Source organism: Scyliorhinus torazame, chromosome 1 (assembly GCF_047496885.1).
Source record: "Scyliorhinus torazame isolate Kashiwa2021f chromosome 1, sScyTor2.1, whole genome shotgun sequence".
Lineage (NCBI taxonomy): Eukaryota > Metazoa > Chordata > Chondrichthyes > Carcharhiniformes > Scyliorhinidae > Scyliorhinus > Scyliorhinus torazame.
In genome coordinates, this window is record NC_092707.1 from 77,364,124 (window position 1) to 77,389,806 (window position 25,683).

Genomic DNA, 25,683 nt, shown 5'->3' on the forward strand with positions numbered 1-25,683 from the left:
TTGCACTAGTTCCACGTGGCACGGATGCTGGCCAATTAGCATGTCATGAACGGCTCCGACAATTGCACCCCCATCAGCACCGTGAAGCACCTGCCATTCAGTCCTGGGGTCAGCACTTAGTCTCACAAACAGAGAATTCCACCCGAGATATTTTATATGGGCATCTTTGGAAGTACTTGAGGGAATTGTATCACCCCATCATAGCACTTCTATTTCTTGTTGAGCAAATGCATTTTTATGAATAAACATATATACGCACATGTAGACAGTTCCATCTACACAGTATTTCCAGAGGACCTTTTGTCAGAAATCCTCAAGAAAAGGTCTCATGCCTTGTATTAATCTTCTGTTAATTTGTAGATACTTGCTGAGTCAATTTTACATTTTTCAGTGTTAACAGATTTAAAAATCTTTAATGTATGACACCACCTATTAAAATATTTTAAATTACAATTTTAATGTAACAAAAATAAGATAGTTATGTTAATGAGTAACCCCAATAATTTCAGGTCCCCACTGCTTGCAGTTAAGCTTGCAGCCATTTAGTATTTGCTTCTTTTTTGTCTGCAGCCTCTGCAAGGGAAGAACTTTGTACTCAGTGGTTAGAGATGCTAAAATGGTGTTGGATGTAAACAAGACCAGACAAATTGCTCAGGAGATTGTGAAGGTGCGTAAAGTGTCATAATCCCTGTAGAGATCACAAACTTTTGAAAAGATACTTGTATTTCCAGTGACTGACTGAAAAGGTCGCACAACAAGATTTCAAGTTTTAAGAGTTTTGCAGTAACAAACTAAAAGCAACATTGATTGACCACTGTTTAGTCAGCAATGTATAATTTAACCAACAGAAAAGATCCTCCCTGTGAAGTTGAACACAACTGATTATCACCCCGCCATGGTTATACTTAATGCTGCCCCTTAAGTGGACCTTTTATTCTTTTGGAACCAGTCCAAAACTATTCTCCACTCCTGCTGGCCTCATTCCATTTTTCATTTCCCAGCCGGATAATTTGGCTTCCAGAACTGACCTTTACTGTGAGGATTAGACTGGAGATGTCTTCTTTGTAGCCTGGGCTAACTGAATTTCTCTGCCTCCTCTGAATACTCACAAACCTGGTTTCTTCAATTTGAGCACTTGTCCCCACTCGTGTTCAGGGTGATAAACAAGAGGATCAGAATTTCTCTGCTTTAGGTGCAGAGCTTGCTATCTCTATCTCCTGCGGTCTCTCTCTCAGAATCTTCCAGACTCCCCTTAGACCTATGAGTTCAGTGATATTTTAGAAAATTCTGTACTCCAATTGTTATAATCCCACGAGACCCACGGGGACGACCCAATTAATCTCCCCATGAGCCTCGAGGAATACAAGCTTCCCTGCTGAGGGTCGGAGGCCCATCAGCGTGATGGTTAACTCAGGACCTTAAAAGTCAGCCCAGGTAAGAGCCTAGCTGCAGAGTGGACCTTACTGGGACTGTACTTGTGTACACTTTACTTTTGGTAAAAAATCGTTCGTTTGACTCTCATTTTCGGACTCCTCTGTGACTACAAAACAAATACTACAACGGCTTGTTACTGACTCGTCTCATCTTAAAGCCTATCTCCATGGCAATGTGAAAAACATGAAACTTGTCCCAGGTAGAAATGCTAATTAGCTATCCTCTCAACCCCACTCCATTCTAGCTTAACATTAAATATACAATTTAAAGTATAATTATTTCTAAAACCTGGCATTACTAACACCTCCCTGTGCAGATGCCTTTGCCACGCCCACAGGTTTGAGCATCTTGCAGCTTCTAAGCAAGCCTCTTGATTTGGGCCCCTCTTGTCCCCATGGCAACCAAGCGACCCAGAATCCTGAGGAGTCACATGACCTCTCCATCCCTCCATTTTACCTTAGCAAGATAGCGCCAAAATGGAGGTCTTGTGGTGCAGTGATAGCATCCCTACCTCTGAGCCAGAAGCATCTGGTTTAAGCCCAACTCCGGAACTTGATGGCCATGGAAGGTGCGTTCATAGCATGACCAGCTAGGTTGATTATTGACCTGCAAATTATTCCAGTATGCGTGATGGCAGGCGGTAAGAGCAGGAGTGTTTACTGGTCAGCCATACAGCAGAAGACAATGGCAAACCACTGCAGTACATTGCCAAGCACAGTCATGAACCAATCCAAGGGACGTCCATAATTCCAATGCCCTCTTTGGGTATGGCACCTGAAGGCAGAGGAGTCCCAAAACACAACACTCTTAGAAACTTTGTATGTGTAACAAGATGCATGAAAGTAGTGCATCAAAAGATGCCATTTTTTTATTAAAAAATTAAATCATTTAAACTCAGACCACTGATGCTAATAAAATATGAAACAAGCTTCATTTTTTGTGCTATTAATTTGCATAATATTTGTACCTTGGGAAAATACAATACTTGTTCTGTGGCATTCTGTGTTAATTGCCTCCATGCACTTAACTTAAGACATTATTATCATTTTTATTTTCAAGGGAATGGGTTACTTGCACGCCAAAGGAATTATTCACAAAGATTTGAAGTCAAAGAATATATTCTATGATAATGGAAAGATAATAATTACCGATTTTGGTCTCTTCAGCATCTCCGGAGCTTTACAAGAGGGCAGGTACAGTACTGCAATACATACTGTAAGGAGTTAAACAATATAGATGATATATATTAACAGTTGTTCTTTCCTACAGGTTTACATTTTATTTTCTCAACAAATTGGAGATTTTGTTTCCATTCTGCTGCAGCAGAGCAGCCTTTTTGCTTGAAAATGGATTAAAATTGTGGACAGAATGGACATTTATTATCTCAGTTAAAATTACTATTTTAAATTATATTCAAATGTGACTTCACATATGTTTAATCCTGTAGGCAGCAAGGAAGAACCCTCACTTAGCTAAGGTAGGCAAGTGGCAATGTGGACTTACTTTGTATTAGCTTTGGACATTAAAGTTATTGAATAGTGATGTGATAATTATGGAAATTGAAATGATTACGTAGCTCACATTTTGACAGTACTTATTCAACCTTGGCAATTGTGCACTAACCCACTGAGTGCATTGATGGCAACAGCACATCCACTTTCATTTGGGAAAAGTGTTACTTTTAAAAATATATTTCAGCAGATGCATTCGTATTTTTTTTTTGCCCGAGGTTCAGTTGCACTCAGCACCTTTATCTAACTGAGAGGCATGGATAGAGAAAGCATTCCTGACTTCCGGTGGCAGCCATAGAGTGAGTGGTCACATATTTGGCAGCTCCCGCTCATGGTGGTCTTTTTGTGGCCTTTACGCCGGTTTGTAGCAGGCATTTTGGAGGAAAAAGGTGTAGAAGTGAGAGCAGAAGAGAGTGACCCCTAGTTTATGGAGCTGCGGTCCAGAAGTGCCTGGAAAAAAGCGAACCAGTTGGTTGAGGCGAGTGAGGAGCGGACAACACATTCGGAGATGGCAGATGGGCAGGGTCTGGCCCTTCTGGCTCAGTGGTCGATGGACCAATTGGTGAGCTTCCTGAATGAGAAGTTCACCCAATAGCGGAAGGAAAGTTTGGAGGACCTGTCCCAGGCGGTGGTCTCGATCAAGGCGGTGGTTGATCGCATGGAGACAAGACTGGCAGCCCAGGGACAGGCGATCCAGAGGTTGGAGGAGCTGGCGGGGGAATGTGAGGAACAGTCCACCTCGATGGCAGCAAAGATGGGGCTGATGCGAGACCAGCAGAAGCAACTGCTGGAGAAAGTGGAGGACCTGGAGAACCATTCTCGTAGGCAGAACATCCGGATTGTGGGCTTGCCAGACGGAATCGAAGGAACCAGTGCGGGTGCGTATATTGGGAAGATGCTGGAGACGCTGCTTTGAGAAGATGCGTTTGATTGGCCGTTAGAGGTGAACCGGGCCCACAGGGCACTGATGCGCAAACCCCCGGGGGGCAAGCCGCTGAGGTCGATGGTGGTACGTTTGCATCGGTTCCTGGACAAGGAACGCATCATGAGCTGGGCCAGGCAGACGAGGTGATGCACTTGGGAAGGCGTCAAGATTCGCTGTACCAAGACCTGAGAGCAGAGCTCGCGAAGAGGAGGGCGAGCTTTAATAAGGTCAAGTTGGCCCTGTACAAGAAGGGTGTTAAGTTTGATTTACTGTACCCGGCTCGCCTGTGGGTGACCTATGGGGGCCAGGAGCTGTACTTTGGCTTGCGGAGGAGGCAGCGGACTTCATGAAGGAGAATGGACTGGCAGGGGAAGGAGGACCTTGAACTTTGATTGAGGAGAACTCAACTGTACTGTGAAAAAAATTTGGGTTTTTGTTGTTTCGGTTTCTTTCATTTTTTTCCATTCTTTGGTTCTGCTTGGGGTTAGGCTGGATAACAACACTTTGTTAAGCGATAAGGGGTGGGTCTCTGTGTTCGGACCTTGGGAGGGATTGTTTGTTTTTACTTCTTGCCCTTGTTTTCACTGTTTGCACTAAGAACGGGGGGAGGGAATCAGTGGGGGGTAGGATGCTAGGCGCCATGGGGGGGGGCTGCCAGGCTAGCTGGGCGCGCTAGCTCACGGAAGCAAAGTGGGGGTTGAGCTGAAGATCGATGTGGGAGGGGTGGGGGGGGGGATGGGAGATGGAGTGGGAGGGTTGGGTGTGGGGGGGGACACATTATACTGCTGACGGAGAGGAGACTTTTAAAGCGGAGGAGGAGGAGGGTTGATGACGGTAGTTTCCCGATGGTGGGCCAGGGGAGGTGCGGGACATGGGCCACAGACTGACCTAGGAGAGGTTATGGTTGATCGGCAGGGGAGGGGGGCGGGGTACCCCCACGACCAGGCCGGTCACATGGAACGTTCGGGGACTGAATGGGCCAGTCAAAAGGGCCCGTGAGGCAATTGAAGGCGGACGTGGCCATTTTGCAGGAGACACATCTGAAGGTGGGGGATCTGATTAGGTTAAGGAAGGTATGGGTTGGACAGGTGTTCCATTCGGGGCTAGACTTTAAAACGAGGGGGGTGGCGATCTTGGTTACGAAGTGGGAATATAGAAGTGGACCTGGGGGGTAGATATGTTATGGTTAGTGGGAAGCTGGAGGAAATGGCCCTGGTATTGATAAATATATATGCCCCGAACTGGGATAACGTTGAGTTTGTTAGATGGGTACTGGGGAAGATCCCGGACCTAGATTCACATCGACTGATTATGAGGGGAGATTTCAATACGGTCCTGGATCCAAGGTTGGACCGGTCGAGTTCCAGGTCTGGGAAGATATCAGCTATGGCGAAGGAGCTCCGGGGTTCATGGTGCGCATGACGGGGGTCGATCCGTGGAGAATTGGGAGGCAGAGGAGTAAGGAGTTTTCATCCTCCTCACATGTACATAATGTGTAGTCCCGGATAGACTTTTTTGTTATGGATAAGACGCTGCTGGCTGAGGTGGTAGATGCTGAATATTCAGCAATAGTGGTGTCAGACCATGCCCTGCACTGGGTGGACTTGCAAGTCAGCAAAGGAAAGGCCCAGCGCCCGCAATGGAGGTTGGATGTTCGGATGCTAGCGGAGGAGATGGTGTGCGAGCGGGTGAGGGAGGTCATTCGGGGTTATATAAGGATCAACGACACGGGTGAGGTTTCGGCAGGGGTGGTTTGGGAGGGACTGAAGGCGGTTATTATTAGGGGGGAATTCATCTCAATTCGGGCCCATAAGGAGAAGGCTGAGTGGGCAGAGTTGGACAGATTGGTAGGCAAAATTTTACAGGTGGACAGAAGGTATGCGGAATCTCCGGATGACAGGCATATGAAGGAGCGTCAGAGACTGATGCTGGAATTTGGGGTCCTGTCCACAGGTAAGGTGGTGGGACAGCTGAGGAGGGTGAAGGGGGCAGTGTATGAGAATGGGGGAAAAGCCAGCAGGATGCTGGCACACCAGCTGAGGAAACAGGAGGCAGTGAGAGACATTAGGAAAGTGAGGGATACAGGGGTAAGATGTTACTGGATCCAGCGGAGGTGAATGATGTGTTTTGGGAGTTTTACAGTAAATTGTATGAATCGGAACCCCCAGCCGGGGAGGAGGGGATGAAGCGATTTCTGGGGGGGCTGGAGTTCCCGAGGATAGATGAGGAGTTGGTGGAGAATTGGGAGCCCCAATTGAGCTTGGGGAGGTTATAGACGGGTTAGGGGCGATGCAATCGAACAAAGCCCCAGGACCAGACGGATACCCGGTTGAGTTTTATAAAACGTTTTCCGGACTGTTGGGCCATTTCTGGTAAAGGTCTCTAATGAGTCCAAGTAGCTGGGAGTGCTCCCCCCGACATTATCGCAGGCATCAATCTCCCTTATTTTGAAGCGGATTAAGGATCCGGAGAGCTGTGAGTTGTATAGGCCAATCTCCCTGCTAAATGTGGGTGCAGAATTGCTGGCAAAGATCTTGGCCACACGTGTAGGGGATTGTGTTCCGGGGGTAATACAGGACGACCAGATGGGATTTGTTAAGGGACGACATCTGACGTCAAACATTAGGCGACTCCTAAATGTGATAATGATGCCTGCGGAGAGGCGCGAGGTCGAGGTGGTGGTGGCCATGGATGCAGAAAAGACCTTTGATTGGGTGGAGTGGAAATATTTGTGGGATATACTGGGAAGGTTTGGGTTTGGGCAGGGTTTGTGGATTGGGTCCGGTTGCTGTATCAGGCACCGCTGGCAAATGTAAGGACAAACCGGGTTCGATCAGAATATTTTAGTCCATGTCGGGGGACGAGACAGGGGTGTCCACTCTCCCCGCTATTGTTTGACCTGGCCATAGAGCCTTTGGCAATGGTGCTGCAAGCATCGAACATTTGGCGGGGGATAGTGAGAGGGGGGTGGAACATAGTGTTTCGCTCTATGCGGACGATTTGCTCTTTTATATAACAGACCCATTGGTGGGGATTGCAGGAATTATGGGGATACTAGAGGAATTTGGCTGATTCTCAGGTTACAAACTGAATATGGGCAAGAGTGAGGTGTTTGCGATCCAGGCAAGGGGGCAGGAGAGGAGACTGAGGGAGGTGCCGTTCGAAGTAGTGGGAGGGAGTTTTAGGTACCTGGGGATTCAAGTGGCAAGGGACTGGGCAGGTTTATTGAACAAATGAAGTGGGACTTCCGTAGGTGGGACGTGCTCCCGCTGTCATTGGCGGGAAGGGTACAGACTGTGAAAATGACCATTCTCCCGAGACTGCTGTTTGTGTTTCAGCGTCTTCCAATCTTCATCCCTAAGGCATTTTTTAGGAAGCTGAATGCGGCGATCTCGGGTTTTATATGGGCCGGGAAAGCCCCGAGGGTGAAGAAGGTCCTTCTTGAGTGGGGGCGCGGGGAACTTTATTAATTACTACTGGGCGACTAATATATCGATGGTTAGGAAATGGGTAGTGGGGGAGGGGTCGGTGTGGGAGCGAGTGGAGGCGGCATCTTGCAAGGGCACGAGTCAGAAGGCTTTGTTAATGGCACCGCTGCCATTCTCGCCGGCTCGATACTCCACAAACCCAGTGGTAGTGACAGCCCTGAGAGTGTGGGGGCAATGGAGGCAGCACATGAGACTGGAGGGGGCGTCGGTGTGGTCACCGATCTGTGACAATCACCCATTAGCTCCAGGGGTGCTGGACGGGGACTTCAGGAGGTGGCAGAGGGCAGGGATTGAGAGATTTGGGGATCTCTTCATTGAGGAGGGTTTCCCAAGCTTGGAGGAGTTAGAGGAAGAGTTAGAGTTGCCAGGAGGGAATGGGTTCCGGTATTTGCAAGTGCAGGATTTTGTCCGGAGGCAGGTCCTGAGGTTCCCTCGCCTCCCACTAAGGGGGCTACAGGATAAGGTGATGTCAAAAATTGAGGTTTGGGAGGGAAGGGTCTCGGAAATATATAAGGAATTGATGGAGTGGGAAGGGGTTTCAATTGGGGAGGTGAAGAGGAAGTGGGAGGAAGAGCTGGGAGGGGAGTTGGAAGTCGGGTTATGGGAGAAGGCTCTGAGGAGAGTCAATGCATCTTCATCATGTGCAATGCTTAGCCTGATCCAATTCAAAGTGGTCCACAAGGCTCTTATGACTGTGGCCCGGATGAGCAGGTTTTTTGAAGAGGTGGAGGACAGGTGTGGTCAGTGTGGGGGAGGTCCTGCAAATCATGTGCATATGTTCTGGGCGTGTCCGAGGCTGAGGGAATTTTGGCATCGATTTTCGGATGTCATGTCAGAGGTCCTGGAAGGGAGAGTGACTCCGAGTACAGAGGTGGCAATATTTGGAGTGTCGGAAGATCCGGGAGCCCAGGGGTGGAGAGAGGCCAATGTTTTGGCTTTTGCCTCCCTGGTGGCCCGGTGACGGATTTTGCTGGGATGGAGGGACTCGGAGCCTCCAAAGTCGGGGGTTTGGGTCAGTGACATGCCAGGGTTTCTTAGGCTAGAGAAGATTAAGTTTGCCTTCAGGGGTTTATTACAGGGGTTCGCTCAGAGGTGGCAGCCGTTCATCGACTTCTTCAAGGAGAATTGACCATCAGCAGGAGGGGTGGGGGGAGCGGAAAGGGGAGGCATGGAAGTGACGAATAAGGGTAGGGAAGCTACTGTATGGGTAGTTAGGGTTTAGGGCTGGGGGGAGTTGGGTGTGTTATTTTGGGGTTTTTGAGTGTGTTGGATCTCTGTTGTTTAAAATGTTAAAATTATAAATGCCTCAATAAAATATTTTCTAAAAAAAAGAGAGAAAGCATTCCTAAATGGAGGATTCCAGACAGCAGGATAACAGCAGAGTGAGGGGCAAAGAGAAGTCCTGTGTTGGAGCAGGGAAGGGTCCTTCCAGGGCAATTGGAAATCGGCAAGTTCAAATTACACAAGACCTTCCAGGAGGTTTGAAAACAAGGGTGAATATGTTGCATTGGGGTATGGGGAGGGGGGTGCAGGGGAAATTGAAGAGGATGGGCTAACAGGAATGTGGGATGGAGCGGGTAGGATGCAGGCTGCAACAATAGAAATGAGTTCAGGCTTGTTACATTGATTGAGAAAGCCAGCTGGAAGCTTGAGAGGAGTCAGACATCAACGACGATGGGGTGGTCTAGGATTTAGGCAGCAGGAGAGGAGTTGCACGAGTGGTTGGTGGACTTCATTAGTTGGTTAAGTGAGCTGAAAGGAGAGGAGGACATGGGAGAGAAACTCCAAGGAATGGGGAAGGTGAGAGCACAGTCATCTGGGTGGTATTTATTGGAGTTAGGAACTTGTGGGAATTGCCTGGGTTAGAGAGTCAGTGGACACACCTGCCGCAACATGGATGCCTCTGATTTTGCGCACAAGTAAGATGGATAAATTATTTGCTTTTAGAGTTGGGGATAGAACATAGAACGTAGAACATTACAGCGCAGTACAGGCCCTTCAGCCCTCGATGTTGCGCCGACCTGTGAAACCACTCTAAAGCCCATTTACACTATTCCCTTATCGTCCATATGTCTATCCAATGACCATTTGAATACCCTTAGTGTTGGCGAGTCCACTACTGTTGCAAGCAGGGCATTCCACACCCTTACTACTCTCTGAGTAAAGAACCTACCTCTGATGTCTGTCTTATATCTATCTCCCCTCAATTTAAAGCTATGACCCCTCGTGCTAGACATCACCATCTGAGGAAAAAGGCTCTCACTGTCCACCCTATCCAATCCTCTGATCATCTTGTATGCCTCAATTAAGTCACCTCTTAACCTTCTTCTCTCTAACGAAAACAGCCTCAAGTCCCTCAGCCTTTCCTCATAAGATCTTCCCTCCATACCAGGCAACATTCTGGTAAATCTCCTCTGCACCCTTTCCAATGCTTCCACGTCCTTCCTATAATGCAGTGACCAGAATTGCACGCAATACACTAAATGCGGCCGCATCAGAGTTTTGTACAGCTGCAACGTGACCTCATGGCTCCGAAACTCAATCCCTTTACCAATAAAAACTAACACACCGTACGCCTGCTTAACAACCCTCTCAACCTGAGTGGCAACTTTCAGGGTTCTATGTACATGGACACCGAGATCTCTCTGCTCATCCACACTGCCAAGAATCTTACCATTAGCCCAGTACTCTGTCTTCCTGTTATTCCTTCCAAAGTGAATCACCTCACACTTTTCTGCATTAAACTCCATTTGCCACCTCTCAGCCCAGCGCTGCAGCTTATCTATGTCCCTCTGTAACTTGTAACATCCTTCCGCACTGTCCACAACTCCACCGACTTTAGTGTCATCTGCAAATTTACTCACCCATCCTTCTACGCCCTCCTCCAGGTCATTTATAAAAATGACAAACAGCAGTGGCCCCAAAACAGATCCTTGTGGTACACCACTAGTAACTGGACTCCAGTCTGAACATTTCCCATCAACCTCCACCCTTTGTCTTCTTCCAGCTAGCCAATTTCTGATCCAAACTGCTAAATCTCCCTGAATCCCATGCTTCCGTATTTTCTACAGTAGCCTACCGTGGGGAACCATATCAAACGCTTTACTGAAATCCATATACACCATATCAACTGCTTTACCCTCATCCACCTGTTTGGTCACCTGTTTGGATGCAGTGGAACAAAGTCACAGAAGACAGTTAGTAATGGGAAAAGGTGATTGGCGTAATTGCCCTTTCCAGGAAAGTTTTGGAGTAGTATGGCTTTGGCCAGAGAGAGGACTCAACGATAACACTTGAGTGATCCATAAGATCTTCAGGTATAGGAGCAGAATTAGGCTATTTGGCGCTTCGCCATTTGATCATGGATGATATGTTTCTCATCCTCATTCTCCTGCCTTCTCCCCGTAACCCCTGACCCTCTTATTGAGCAAAACTTAAAGACACTCCGGGACTTGACCTCCACAGCCTTCTGCGGCAATGAGCTGCACAGATTCACCATGCTGTGTCTGAAGAAATGCCTCTTCATCTCAGTTTTAAAGGATTGTCCCTTCAATCTGAGGCTGTACCCTTGGGTGTCTCTGACTAGTGGAAACATCTTCTCCACATTCACTCTATTTAGGCCTCTCAGAATTCTGTAAGTTTCAGTTGAGATCCTCCCTTATCCTTCAGAACTCCATCAGGTACAGACCCTGGGTCCTCAACCATTCCTCATATGACAAGCCCTTCATTCCCGGGATCATTCTTGTGTACCTCCTCTAGACCCCCTCCCGCACAGCAGCTCAATGTTCCTGCCAGCCTAAAAATTGAATTAATTAATTGGCCGCTTAAGGGCCTCAATCAGGGCAAGGTCGGACTTCCCATCCGAGGCTTTGCCCCATGTAAAATCGTTGCGTGGTGGGGGCAGGCAGGAACCCGGAGGGAACCCTGCGCGGAATTTTCCGACCTCCTGCCGGGTCGGTGAATCAGCAGCGCACCGCGCGAATCGCGCCACGCAGCCGGGACGCAATTCTCTGGCGTCAGGGCCACCGCGGGGAAGAAGGCCACTGCGCATGCGCTAGTTGGCCCCTGCCCAACTGCGCATGTGAGGACCCCGCGGCGCCGGATTCAGGCCAGGATCGGCAGCTGGGACGGCGGAGGCTGCTCCAATGCCATCCTAGACCCCTGTGGGCCGCAGAATGGGGTCCCGGAACTGGCGCCGACGCCAGAGTAAAACACTCCCGTTTTTACTCCGCCGTCGGCACTTAGCTGCCCGTTGGGAGAATCCCGCCCCCTGTTCCTGCAACTTTGGGCGCGATTCTCCCGAAAACTTTCCAAGTGCTGTAGCGAGCAGGAATTGCAGCGGGTTTCCCGGCGCTCGGCCCAGCGAGGCCAGCAACACTATCCAACGTTAATTGGTCCACTTAACAAGGCCTCACGGGCTTCTCGCCCCGAATGCCGGCTCACCAGCTGATTCGTCAGGACCGCGCGCACCAGCCTCCTGCTACCAACGTCGAGCAGCATTTAAGCTGCACTGGCTGAGCCAACACCATCCAGCTCACAACAATGGCGCTGAGGAGACCAGCCCAAAATTTGGGGATGATGACATGGGGAGGCTCCTGGATGCTGTAGAAGCCAGGAGGGATGTCATGTTCCCCTGAGATTCCCAGAGGGTGAGCCACAGGGTAGCCAGTGCTGCCTGGGGCGAGATGGCTACAGCAGTCAGCTCGGGCAGTGTGACCAGGAGGACCGGCCTCCAGTGTCACAGAAGAAGGTCAATGACCTACACCGGGCAGCACGAGTGAGTAGATACCAACGTCCCAACCCCCAAGGGAGCATCCCCCAGGTGACCCCCAACCCTCCCTCCATCCCCCTCTCCCTTGAGCACTCCCTCCACCCACCCTTTCAACCCTTCCTCCACCCCAATCCTCCCTTCGCACCCGCCCCCCCAACTGTGAACCATGCATGTGGTTAACGATGCCCTGTCTGTGCCTCCATCAGGAAAAGCTCTCCCATAATTGGCAGGAGAAGGCCCCGACTGGCGCTGGGGTGCCACTCTTGAGAATCTTCACCTCCTTCGAGGGGCGGGCCCTGGAGGTGCCTGGTGTGGCTGAGGACAGAGCTATCACCAAATCGGAGGCTGGCAGACACCACAGAGGTGAGGGACCACCAGGTTCCACCCGGAGGATCTGTTCAACGTAAGTAGTGATTGTCTTATTGACTGACCCATTCTTCCACTGACCACATGTCCATTCTCCCGCAGGTCCAGCAGCCGACGGTGCCGGCCAATCCTGGGTGACCCCCTCTGACCCCAAGGAGAACACCACGGAGAGCTCTGAGGATGCAACTGTTATAGTCGCGGCACAGCTGTCATTCCCACCCTCCACCAGCGCAGATACTCACACCTCGGTGGGAAATGTTAGTGGTCAGGCTTCTGGGGCACAATCTGGTGAGCACCACACTGCTGCTGATGTACATCTGGTGGAGGCAGGAACCCTCAGGCGAGACAGCAGTTGGAGGTCTGCTGGATCCCTGGTCCCTGCTGGGTCCCAGCCTGATGCTGAGCCTCTGGAACAGAGCTACCGGATGCTGATGGAGACGATAGGGACCAACCTGGACATTCAGAGGGAGATTTCAGCGTCACTCCAGCAGATCCATAGCCGATTGGAGGAGTCCCAGAGACTACGGGCGCAGGAGATGGTGCCGGTAATGAGTGGCACCGAGGCCAACACAGCTAGGATGGCGACCGCAGTGCACGGCGCGACACCATGAGTGAAGGTGTCCAAGGCATAGCACAGTTGGTGACAGCCAAGGCTGAGGGTCTCGACAGAATGTATGCCTCGCGGGAGGATGTCACCCAGTACCAGGCCGACTTGATGGGGTTCTGCGGGACATGTCCCGCTCTCAGATGGAAATGGCCAAGGTGCTGGGGAGCATGGCCCGGTCACAGGTGGAGATGGCTGAGGCACTGCAGAGCATGGCCCAGTCACTGAGGAGCATCACCAAGGGCATCGACACAGTGGTGCGGTCTATGGGAAAGCACCAGGGCTGGGAGAGCCAGATGATGCTGGGGCAGCCGGGACTCGAATTAGCTGCCCCTCCATCCTAAGGTGAACCCCAGGGCCCTATGGGCACCGACCAGGAGGAGGAGGCACTGAGTGCCAACCCGGGCCTGTCCCATGGGATGGCAAAGGTGGCCACCAGCACTCCCGTGTTCCACCCCCCGATGAGGCCGCTCCACAGGATCAGCACACAGGACAAGGCAGCACGGCCCGTCAATAAGTGAGCCAGGATTCTCCGGCCCCAGAGCTTCCAGAGGACAACCGCCAGGGGCATCGAAGGCCCCAGGACGAGGTAAGTGGCTGGCTGCCTCCACCTCAGATGTCCATCGTGGGGAAACACCATGATGTAGTGGTAGAGCTAGGAGAGCCAGGAACATTGAGCATCACTGAGGGCACCGGAGTAGGGGGGAGCGGTTAGTTAGGGGGTGGGCTGGGGTTGGAGGCCTGGGGGGTTGGCACTATCGGAAATAGGGTATTGGAGCGTGGTGGAGAACATGCCCCTGTCTACATCAATGGGAACGAAGTAGAAAGGGTCAAGTGCTTCACGTTTTCAGGTGTACAGATCACCAACAACCTGTCCTGGTCCCCCCATACCGACACTATAGTTAAGAAAGCCCACCAACATCTCTACTTTTTCAGAAGACTAAGGAAATTTGGCATGTCAGCTACGACTCCCACCAGCTTTTACAGATGCACCATAGAAAGCAGTGTTTCTGGTTGTATCACAGCTTGGTATGGATCCTGCTCTGCCCAAGACCGCAGGAAACTACAAAAGGTCATGGATGTAGCCCAGTCCATCACGCAAACCAGCTTCCCATCCATTGACTCTGTTACAATTCCCGCTGCCTCAGAAAGGCAGCCAGCATAATTAAGGACCCCATCCACCCCAGACATACTCTCTTCCACCTTCTTCTGTCAGGAAAACGATACAAAAGTTTGAGGTCACGTACCAACCAACTCAAGAACAGCTTCTTCCCTGCTGCCATCAGACTTTTGAATGGACCTACCTCGTATTAAGTTCATCTTTTCTCTACACCCTAGCTGTGACGGTAACATTACAATCTGCAGTCTCTCCTTCCTTCCCTATGTACGGTATGCATTGTCTGTATCGCATGCAAGAAACAATGGGCTGGATTCTCTGCTGCTGGGATGCTCCGTTTTGCCAGCAGCCTGGGGATTTCCCGACGGCATGGGGCTGCCCCACAATGGGAAACCCCATTGACCTGCTGACGTAACGAGCATCCCGCCGGCGGGGTGAAACAGAAATGTGGCGCGGCGGAGAATCCAGCCCAATACCTTTCACTGTATACTAATATATGTGGCAATAAGGAATCAAGTCAAGTATTGTACAGCACATTAAACAACTTTTTGTACAAACACTATGATGCCCCTGTCACTTCCGCAATGAGGGCTGATCCCCAGACCCTTTTCCTGCTTCTCCAAGCACCCCCCCTCCCCGTGGCACCCACCCACCCTCTGGGCGTGGTCATGTCCCGGGAACTGTGTCTCATCACCTTGGTTTTCGGATATTGGCTGCTGTGTGTGTGGTGTTGACTCCCACACAGTGTCCAGGCATCAAGATGTGATCGGAATGCTAGGCAATGACTCCCACATGCTACATGGACCACCTACCCACGGGAATCCACTTGGCATGTGTCAAGTGCTCACTTAACTGTGATTGCCAATTCCCTATTAGCGATTGCCTTCAGCCGCGGTTTGGGTTATGGGTGATCGGTATGGCAGACGGGCAGGGACAGTGGTTGCCCCCGGAATAGGGTTAGGATCCAGGGGTTGGCATGGTTGTGGCACAAGCGATTGCCACCCCAGTTGACCCCCCAGTATTTCCACTACCCCAACCCTCCCATGGCAGCCCACTCCTGTGGAGGGTCCCCCAACCTCCGCCGAGCACTGGGGTGGCAAGCCCAATGCCCCCGGTCTCTTTGCCGTGAGCAAAGATTGCTACTCCTCTCCTCAGCTCGCCACAGAAGCCCTTCCGCCAGGTTCATGTTTGTCAAAAGGAGTACTAATCAACGCCAGCATGACCACTTACTGGGGAGGCCGGTGAATGACAGGAGGCCATTGGATGACAGGTGGCTCTCGTTAATTGTATGGAAGAGTGGCTTAAGTGGTGATAATTGGTTTCTCGCCACGCTACGGCGAGATTCCGAATTTGTTTGGTGCCTGGCGCAGTATCCGTTTTTTGCCTCGCCTGCTATTCGCTGGACTTGTTATGCTTGAGCGCTAGTGTAACGAGGCCGGACGATCACGCCCACAGTCTCTGTCCACTCCCCCACCCCAAGCCTAAAACCCCACCGTGGGGGAGTGGAAATTTCAAACGCACAAATTAATGATTATTTCATTACACTTGCATTATATACCCCTATTTATAAAATGCAACATTGTAGTGGCTTTTCCCCAAAAGCGATTGCACCTGCCACCATTTTGGCCTTATCTTCCTGAAGAATTATCTAATGATTTGGCTAGATTGAAAGTTAAAACTGATCTCCTAATGCTCAATGTTGGGGTTTCCATAAGTCAGCAGAACTCTCAGCCACAACTCTACGTTTTTCACAGTAACTTCATTTGAAGTCTACTTGTGACAATAAGCGATTTTCATTTTTCTAAAATTGACCTGGGGAGACACTTGAATTAAACACCAACTGCTTTCTGGACAAGTAACCCAATAAATATTAATAGGACAGGCCAGTTTAGTAAAGATTCTGTCAATCTGTATTAACCTTCTGCTACTGTGAAGATATCCACAATGCAAGTATGATGTAACTCCTCTTTAAAATGGCAGTGCACAGTGGTTCTGGCCTTAGGTGACTATCTGTGTGGAGCTTGTACGTTCTCCTGTGTCTGCATGGGTTTCCTCCGTGTGCTCCGGTTTCCTTCCACAGTCTTAAGATGTGTAGGTTAGGTGGATTGACCATGATAAATCTCCCCTTAGTGTCCAGAGATGTGCAGGTTAGTTTACGGGGATGGAATCCAGGTGGAATGCTCTTTCAGAGTGTCGGTGTGGACCCAGTGGCTCGAATGGCCTCCTTCTGCATTGCAGAATTGTGCCGTTTGGTGCATCTGTTTGGAATTCCTTAAGGTGGCACACTCAAATACGTAACTACAATCCATATTAAAATGTATTGCATTTTCTGCTCCACTTTTATTTTATCTTGGTAAAGCTGTGGATCCCATTTCTCATCTTTCCCCTCTTCATCTACCATGATTTGGAGGATTTTGAATTAGTTTTGATCCAATCAGGTATCTAGGACCTGACAATCTAAAATGGCCATGCTATATTTTGTGTTGCCTGTGGAAGTTAAAGTTATGTCGCAACCAGAATATTATTTTTCCAGCAATGTCGAATTTTCTCCCTGCACAGCAATATTTATAGACCCATTGCCAAAATAAAATAGTGATTAAGCAGTCATTAGATGTTTCGGAAGTCCCTAAGTGGCCATCGGATTTCCTCTGGGCCAAGATTATGAAGCACAACGATGACGGCTCATTTTTATATAGCACTTTTAAGCTGCTTCATAGGAGTGTTACAAAATGCAATCTGGTACTGAGCCACAGAAGCTGGGCGTACCTTGTACGATGGGTGAAAATACACCGAAAATACACAAGGCCAACACACCAGGCCGTCCTATCGTTTCAGGCAATGGGACCCTGTGTGGGAACCTCTCTGGCTACATCGAGGGCATCTTGAAACCCATCATACAAGGTACGGCCAGCTTCTGTCGCGACACGACGGACTTCCTACAGAAACTCAGCACCCATAGACCAGTTGAACCAGGAACGTTCCTCGTCACAATGGACGTCTCTATACCAGCATCCCCCATGACGACGGCATTGCTGCAACAGCCTCAGTACTCAACACCGACAACTGCCAATCTCCAGACGCAATTCTGCAACTTATCCGCTTCATTCTGGATCACAACGTCTTCCCCTTCGACAACAAGTTCTTCATCCAGACACACGGAACAGCCATGGGGACCAAATTGGCACCCCAATACGCCAACATCTTCATGCACAAGTTTGAACGAGACCTACTCAGCGCACAGGACCTTCAACCGACGTTATACACCAGATACACCGATGACATTTTTTTCCTTTGGACCCACGGCGAAGAATCACTGAAACGACTACACGATGACATCAATAAGTTCCATCCAACCATCAGACTCAGCATGGACTACTCTCCAAAATCAGTTGCATTCTTGGACACACTCGTCTCCATCAAGGACGGTCACCTCAGCACTTCGCTTTACCGCAAACCCACGGATAACCTCACGATGCTCCGCTTCTCCAGTTTCCACCCTAAACACATTAAAGAAGCCATCCCCTATGGACAAGCTCTCCGTATACACAGGATCTGCTCAGCCGAGGAGGAGCGTAACAGACATCTACAGACGTTGAAAGATTCCCTCGTACGAATGGGATATGGCGCTCGTCTCATCGATCGACAGTTCCAACGCGCCACAGCAAAACACCGCATCGACCTCCTCAGAAGACAAACATGGGACACAACCGACAGAAAACCCTTCGTCGTCCAGTACTTTCCCGGAGCGGAGAAACTACAACATCTTCTTCACAGCCTTCAACACGTCATCAATGAAGATGAGCATCTTGCCAAGGTCATCCCCACACCCCCACTACTTGCCTTCAAACAACCGCGCAACCTCAAACAAACCATTGTTTGCAGCAAACTACCCAGCCTTCAGAACAGTGACCACAACACCACACAACCCTGCCATGGCAATCTCTGCAAGACGTGCCAGATCATCGACATGGATACGACCATTATACGTGAGAACACCACCCATTAGGTACGCAGTACATGCTCGTGCGACTCGGCCAACGTTGTCTACCTCATACGCTGCAGGAAAGGATGTCCCGAAGCGTGGTACGTTGGCAGACGCTGTGACAACGAATGAACGGACATCGCGCGACAATCACCAGGCAGGAATGTTCCCTTCCAGTCGGGGAACACTTCAGCAGTCAAGGGCATTCAGCCACTGATCTCCGGGTAAGCGTTCTCCAAGGCGGCCTTCAGGACGCGCGACAACGCAAAATCGCCGAGCAGAAACTTATAGCCAAGTTCCGCACACATGAGTGCGGCCTCAACCGGGACCTGGGATTCATGTCGCATTACATTCATCCCCCACCATCTAGCCTGCGAAATCCTACCAACTGTCCTGGCTTGACACAATTCACACCACTTTAACCTGGGGTTACCCCATCTCTGGATCTGTAAAGATTTAATCACCTGATAATGCTCGCATTCCAAGCATTGTCTGGCATCTTTGAATCTGTCTTTATATATGTTTCTGGAACATACCTCTTCATTCACCTGAGGAAGGAGCAGCGCTCCGAAAGCTAGTGACATCGAAACAAACCTGTTGGACTTTAACCTGGTGTTGTAAGACTTCTTACTGTGCTCACCCCAGTCCAACGCCGGCATCTCCACATCACAATAATCAAAGAGTTAGGTTTAAAACAGCATCTTAGTAGAGGAGGGAGGAATGGATTAGTCAAGCCTAGAGATAAAAAAGACATGGGTTCAGCTGCAGATGAACACATCTAATGGAAGAAAAACCAAGGTCCTCCACCACAAACCCGTGAACTTTACCATTTCTAAAGGAGGAAAATATATCCCATGATGTTTGATACAGCATGCAATTTAAAAATTACAGCCTACTGAAATGTCAAACAAAGCATTGCTTTCTTCATCATATTAAATTAAATTGCACTCATTAGATAATTCAGTGTCATATAATGTATTATTTATTCCTCTATAATGTAAAGCATACATTTAAATAGGGACATAATGATTACAAATTGCTTGTGCTGAAAGACTGCACATTAAGATAATTGTGACTTTAAAATGCAGCAATTTCTCATGAGACAAGAGAATGCTTTGCTTTTATCTGGACCTCTGAGCCACATACTGGATTTAGTATCTTTCAGCAGCTTTCACAAATTGTTGCTATTCTGAGCAATTTTCCACCTGGGTTTCATTTTTAAAGTATTTATGTAATTACAAATTTCTGTGTGCTTTGAAAATGCAAAGGAAAAGTAGCATCGTAGATTTTAAGAAAGAGTTCAATGAGGAACTGCAGTGCAGAAGGAGGCCATTCAGTCCATCACGTCTGCACCGACCCTCTGAAAGAGCACCCCACCTAGGCCCCCCCGTCCTATCCATGTCCTCTCACGCATTGTTCATGGCCAACCCACCTAACCTGCACATCTTTGGACACTTATGGGCAATTTGGCATTGCAAATCCACACAACCTGCACGTCTTTGGACAGTGGGAGGAAACCGGCCACGCAAACACAGAGAGAATGTGCAAACTCCACATAGACAGCCATTCAAGGCTGGAATCGGATGCAGGTTCCTGCTGCTGTGAGGCAGCAGTGCTATCCACTGTGCCACCGTGCACCCTTACAGGTCTTGTAAAGCAAAGGATTTTCAGTTAGCTGTGAAATCTTTTATAATCAATTTTCCGGGAGATTTGTTCTCGGGTGAAATTGAAGTTGGAAAAGGTTGGGTTGACTCCTTCTCCCACCTTCAGCGTTTGGCTGTTTTGGCTATCTTGGCTGTTTAGTTGATGTGCAGTTTGTTCAATGACTGCCTGATGGATTTTTAGCTGCAGAACAACTTCTTGCTGTTTTAAAAAAGCAGGCAACAAACGTGATTGTCTCACCATGTGACCTGTTATGAATCCAAAGTCCTTTTCCAATTAACATGGGTAGCCTGGTCAATTATATACCCTGTGGGATAACTTTCACAACTTGAGAGATTGAGGCAGCTAATAATTTTGTATCTGAATGGCACATCCAAATTGAGGTTATCCTTTTGGATGAGTGTCAGGAAAAGGCTTTGAGCCAGCTTCAGTCTGGATAGTTTATTTTGTCCCTTCTTGAGACAGAGGCGTGTTTCAATCCTCAAGAGAAGTCATGTGATCCTCGGGCTGCCATATTTTTGTAGCCTTTTGTGGTTTTTAATAGAAATTATTTTCGGAAAGTTCATAATATACTGGAACATGCCACCGACAATTAAGGAAGGCAGGTGAGGCTCACGGGCAATTTGGCAGAGGAAAGATTTTTAATTGAACAATTCCCGCGGGCTTCAGAGAAGCTCACCAGGACCTGAATTTTTGAGGCTACAGCAACCAAAGGGGTGCAGTAAAGACCTGGGAAGCTGCTCCCCTGGTCTCACTCTTACCTGCAGGTCCAGCTGAGGAACTGGAGCGAGGTGAGCTATTCTAAGGACAGGAAGGTGATGACAGCCTCTCTAAACATGCATAGAATTAAATAGATGAGGAAGTGAGCAGCAGCAATGTCCCGTTCCCCCCCCCCCCCCCCCCCTCCCCTAAACAGTGGACCTGGAGGACCCAGAACCTCAGGAGGGATTACTGCTGAGTGGCATAATGTTGCCATAATGTTGCCCCATACTCTAGCTTGCTCAGTATTCTCCTGCACTGTTTTAGCTCAAGTTGCAGCTCCATTAATTCTTCTCTCTGCAGGCACACCGTCTCCCCATCTGAACAGCCAATATTCACACTCAGCCTTATCTTTTTGCCCTCTTGCACCAATGCCTCACAGTCACTATACACAGATGTTGTTTTCCACTGCTCTGAGCACAAACCATTCTGAACACTTGCACCTCACTGCTTTCTGTCCTTGCAGGAGAAGGGAGTAGACAACCTCTCAAGTGTCTGGAGGTACGTTGTGGGAAGCAGGTGTGTCCAGGCCTCCAGTAACAGAACCTTTATTGGGCACTGGCAGTGAATGCCTGCCTGCCCCACTGTGAAGGTGGTCTGGAACCATGAGGCTGCAGGTGTGAGCAGCAACTTGCCGTCAGAGCCTGAACTTCCTGGCACACTGGTACTCACACATGCCTGGATGCAAGCGCCTCCATCACCTTTACACCCTCTCTTCGGTGTCTGGCCTCCGTCCACCTGCTTTTCATAGAGTCCCTACAGTGCAGAAGAAGGCCACTCGGCCCATCAGGTCTGCACCAGCCCTTGAAAAGAGCACCCTTGCTTAAGTCTATGCCCCCACCCTGTCCCCATAACCCAGCAACCCCACTTAACCTTTCAGACACTAAATGGTAAATTTACCATGGTTATCCACCTAACCTGCACATCTTTGGGGCTGTGGAAGGAAACCGGAGCACCCAGAAGAAACCCACGCAGATACGGGGAGAAAGTACAAACTCCACACAGGCAGTCGCCTGGGTCCTTGGCGCTGTGAGGCAGCAGTGCTAACCACTGTGAAACCTAGTGGCCACTCTCTCTGCTCTATGGAAGGACATGTGGCTGCATTGAAGACAGCTGGTGCCACTATTCATGCTGCTGCAGAATGGTGCAGTGGAAAGCTCCATGTCTATACCCTCAGTGGTTGGCAACATTGTAGGTTGCACAATTGCTTCCATACCGCTGTGAAGACTGGCAGCAGGGGAGTGCATCTGAGAGTGGGTGAAGTGCTGGTCCGGTGCTTGTCAAGCAGTGTTTGCAGTCACTGACAGAATCAGTGCTGGGCAAGGTAGCCTTCCAGCCTGGCCATGTTGGCAGCTCTTCAGTGCAACTGGCCCAAGACTTCCCAGCTTGTCAGTTTCACTGAGGCAGACCCTCCTGCTGTGCTCTTGCCTTTTCCAGCCAGCCAAGCTAGAGATGCAGTGTGGGTTTTTTAGGAAATAGGGATTCACAGGGAAAAACCCTCTTCATCGTGTTCATAACAGGTCCAATTGACTTCCTGCCACTGCCAGGAAGGTGACCACCAGCATACTCAACTCACCCCAGGGAAAAACAGGAGGAGGCAGGAACATATTGGAATTGCCTGCTCGTGTTTCTTTCAGATTTTACCCACACCCACCTGTTATGTTCCTTGTATTGTTCTCCAAGATAGCCAAAGTCGTTGTGTTTACAAAGAACATAAAGCTATACATTTAAACCAAAGCTAGTTTATTTTACCCTACTTGAAATAATTTGCCCACTCTACTGAGTAACAGCTAACAAAATAATAGTATTGAATCTATGTTACAGTAATTAATTATCTCTCTCTAATACAACCTACACTCTAACTAAACCTCACACTATCCTTCTTCATCAACTTCTCCAACAGCTCCTCCCAGAATTCTTAGAGACGCAGCCTTTTATAAGACTACTCAGTGATGCCATCTAGTGTTGATATACATGAACATGATCTTGTTAACCCTTTACTCTCCTTAGATTATACATATCATTACACCACCTTCAAACTTGCCTCCGTTCTTTCACATCTTTTACACCAGGCACTACCTCACCATCACGTCTCTCGACTTCTGGACGGTCTGTAAATTGTTAGATGGCTTGTCTGACATCCAGTACTGGATGAGCAGAAATTTCCTCCAACTAAATATGGGGAAGACCAAAGCCACTGTGCGAGATTCACTGCCATCCCTGACGCATGGTTGTTGTTGGCGGAAGGCAGTCCACCATTGGCTGGTGGAAAGGATCTTCTGGTCCTGCCGCTGTCAATGGGATTTCGCATTAAGTCCACCCCACGCCGCCAGGGAACCCACAGCTGTGGTGCGCTGTCGATCCTGTTGGCGTGAACAGCAAGAAGATCGTGCTCATCATCTTCACTGACTCCATTCCACTCCCTGGCAACTGTCTCAGGCTGAACCAAGCAGTTAGCAGCCTGGCTGTCACCTTTAATCCTGGGGTGAACTTCCAACCACTTATCCAGGCCCATCACTAAGACCACATAGCTCCACTTCAGTAGCATCATCCATCTCCGCTCCTACCTCAGCTCTTCTGTGTCTGAAACCCACAACCATGCTTTAGTGACGTCCTGACCTGACAATACTAATGGACCTCTAGGCAGCTTCCCACCTTCTACCCTAACTTCAGACCATTCATAATTCTGCTGCCCATGACCTTTCTTGAAGCTTATCCTTTTCACCCATTGCCCTGTGCTTGCTGATCTACATTGGCTACTGGTCTGATAACATCTGAATTCTAAAGTTCTCATCTTTGTTTTCAAATCCCTCCATGGCCTGGCTCCTCCATATCTCTGTAACCTCCCCACTCCCACAACCCTCCCAAGATATCTGTACACCTCTAATTATGGACTCTCGAACATTCCCAATATTAATTTCTCCACCATCGATGGCGGTGCCTTCAGTCACCTAGATCCTAAGCTCTGGAATTCACTCCCTAAATTTCTACACCTCTCTATCTTGCTTTCCTCCTTTAAGATACTATTTATAAAACTTACGCCTTTGATTGAGCTTTTAGTCATCTGACCTAATATTTCTTTATGTGGTATCAAATTTTACGAACGAACTACGGCAGCACGGTAGCATAGTGGTTCGCACAGTTGCTTCACAGTTGCAGGGTCCCAGGTTCAATTCCTGGCTTGGGTCACTGTCCGTGTGGTGTCTGCACATTCTCCCCGTGTGTGCGTGGGTTTCCTCCGGGTGCTCCGGTTTCCTCCCACAGTCCAAAGATGTGCAGGTTAGGTGGATTGACCATTCTAGGTTGACCTTAGTGTCCAAAACGGTTAGATGGGTTACGGGGATAAAGGGGATGGGGTGGAGGCGTGGGGCTTGGGTAGGGTGCTCTTTCCAAGGGCCGATGCAGACTCAATGGACTGAATGGCCTCTTCTGCACTGTAAATTCTATGACTCCTGTGAAGTGACTTGGGACGAAGGTGCTATATAAATACAAGTTGTTGCTGTTTTAACAGTGTATAATGTATTTAGCACAAGAGACTAAAATCTTTAATTTTTAAATTAATTCTTGGGATGTGGGCTTCACTAGATAGGTCAGCATTTATTTCCCACCCCTAACTGCCCTTGAGGTGGTGGTGAGCTGCCTTCTTGAACTGCTGCAGTCCCTGATGTGTAGGTATACCCAAAATGCTGTTAGAGAGGGGGTTCCAGGATCTTGACCGAACAACAGTGAAGGAACAGTGAAACATTTCCAAGTCAGGATAGTGAGTGACTTGGAGGGGAACTTCCAGGTGGTGGTGTTCCCATGTGTCCGCTGCCCTTGCTCTTCTAGATGGTATTGGTCATATTGGTGGAGGGAGTATGTTTGTGGATGGGATGCCAATCAAGCGGGCTGCTTTGTCCTGGATGGTGTCGAGCTTATTGAGTGTTGTTCGAGATTCAATTTATAGGACTAGTTCTATTAAGTTTCTGGTCACTGGTAACCTCCAGGCTGTTGATATATTTTAAATAATTATCATATATCAAAATCAGTTAGTCATAATATTCCATTTGACAATACATTGTAAAGTCCTATGTCATAGTATTTTGATGGAAAAATGTATTGCCAGTTATGTTTGTAGTTGGCCCTGGGGGGTTCAGTGCTAACATTAGCTGCTAAAAGAATGGATAGAACTTGCAGCATCATCCGGGACGCAACAGCTAACTGACTGCCCATTACATACCTACCTCATTTGCTTTTCCGTTGCAGCCAATCAAAAACAAAATTTGATGGGTATATAGCAGGCGGCCAAACTGCTGCCACTCATTTAATGGCCCTACCAAAATTCCACCCAATGTGCAGAAAGACTTAATTGTTAAATAAAAGCATACAATTGCAGACACTAACCACCTAGTGTCACTATGGTGCAGTCTGTTTCTCTGGTCTCTCAAACAGCAACCATGTTCGTAAATGTAAGTAAAAGAGGTAGACAATTTACTTTTATGATTAAATTTTAATTCTGTAAAAAAAAATTAATTGTCTTGATATAGCTCTCCCGGGCTTCCTGTCATATCACCCCACTAAGTGGTTGCGTTAATTGAAAGATAAATATTGGCCAAAGGAGAGGAAAATTTCCCTGGTCTTCTTTGAGAAATGTAATGGAATCTTTCATGTCCACCTGAGAGGGCAGACAGTACCTCGGTCTCAGTTCTCATCCAGAAGACAGCTTTTTTGACAATGCAGTGCTCTCTCAACACCATACCACATTGTCAGCCAAGATACTAGACTTAAATTAAAATTTACCAACTCATGTTTACTGCTGTCGAATTTCATCCGCCACTTTTTGTGCATTTCATATTTCATTAGTTTTTCAGTTGTCCATTAACATTTGAGACTAGATGTGGCAGGACTGCAGATCTTTAATCTGATCTGTTGCCTGTGAGCTCTGCATATAACTTGCTGCTTCTGCTGCTTTAGCTTGTCTTCAGTCCTATGTTGAACCTGTACCAGGGTGTACCTCATTTTTAGATCTGCCTGGTGCTGCTCCGAGCCTGCTATTCTATACTAAGCACTGAACCAGGGTTGATC

The 25,683-nt window shown here is 48.6% G+C and overlaps 1 protein-coding gene across 1 annotated transcript in view; it reads left to right on the forward strand.

Annotated features, from left to right (window-relative positions):
* ksr2 (kinase suppressor of ras 2) overlaps positions 1 to 25,683 on the forward strand; it is an 815,194-nt gene that overhangs the window by 733,976 nt on the left and 55,535 nt on the right. The window contains exons 16-17 of the mRNA XM_072496823.1: positions 571 to 667; positions 2,494 to 2,627. Coding sequence (XP_072352924.1) covers positions 571 to 667; positions 2,494 to 2,627 — 231 coding nt within the window. The remainder of the gene's footprint in view (positions 1 to 570; positions 668 to 2,493; positions 2,628 to 25,683) is intronic.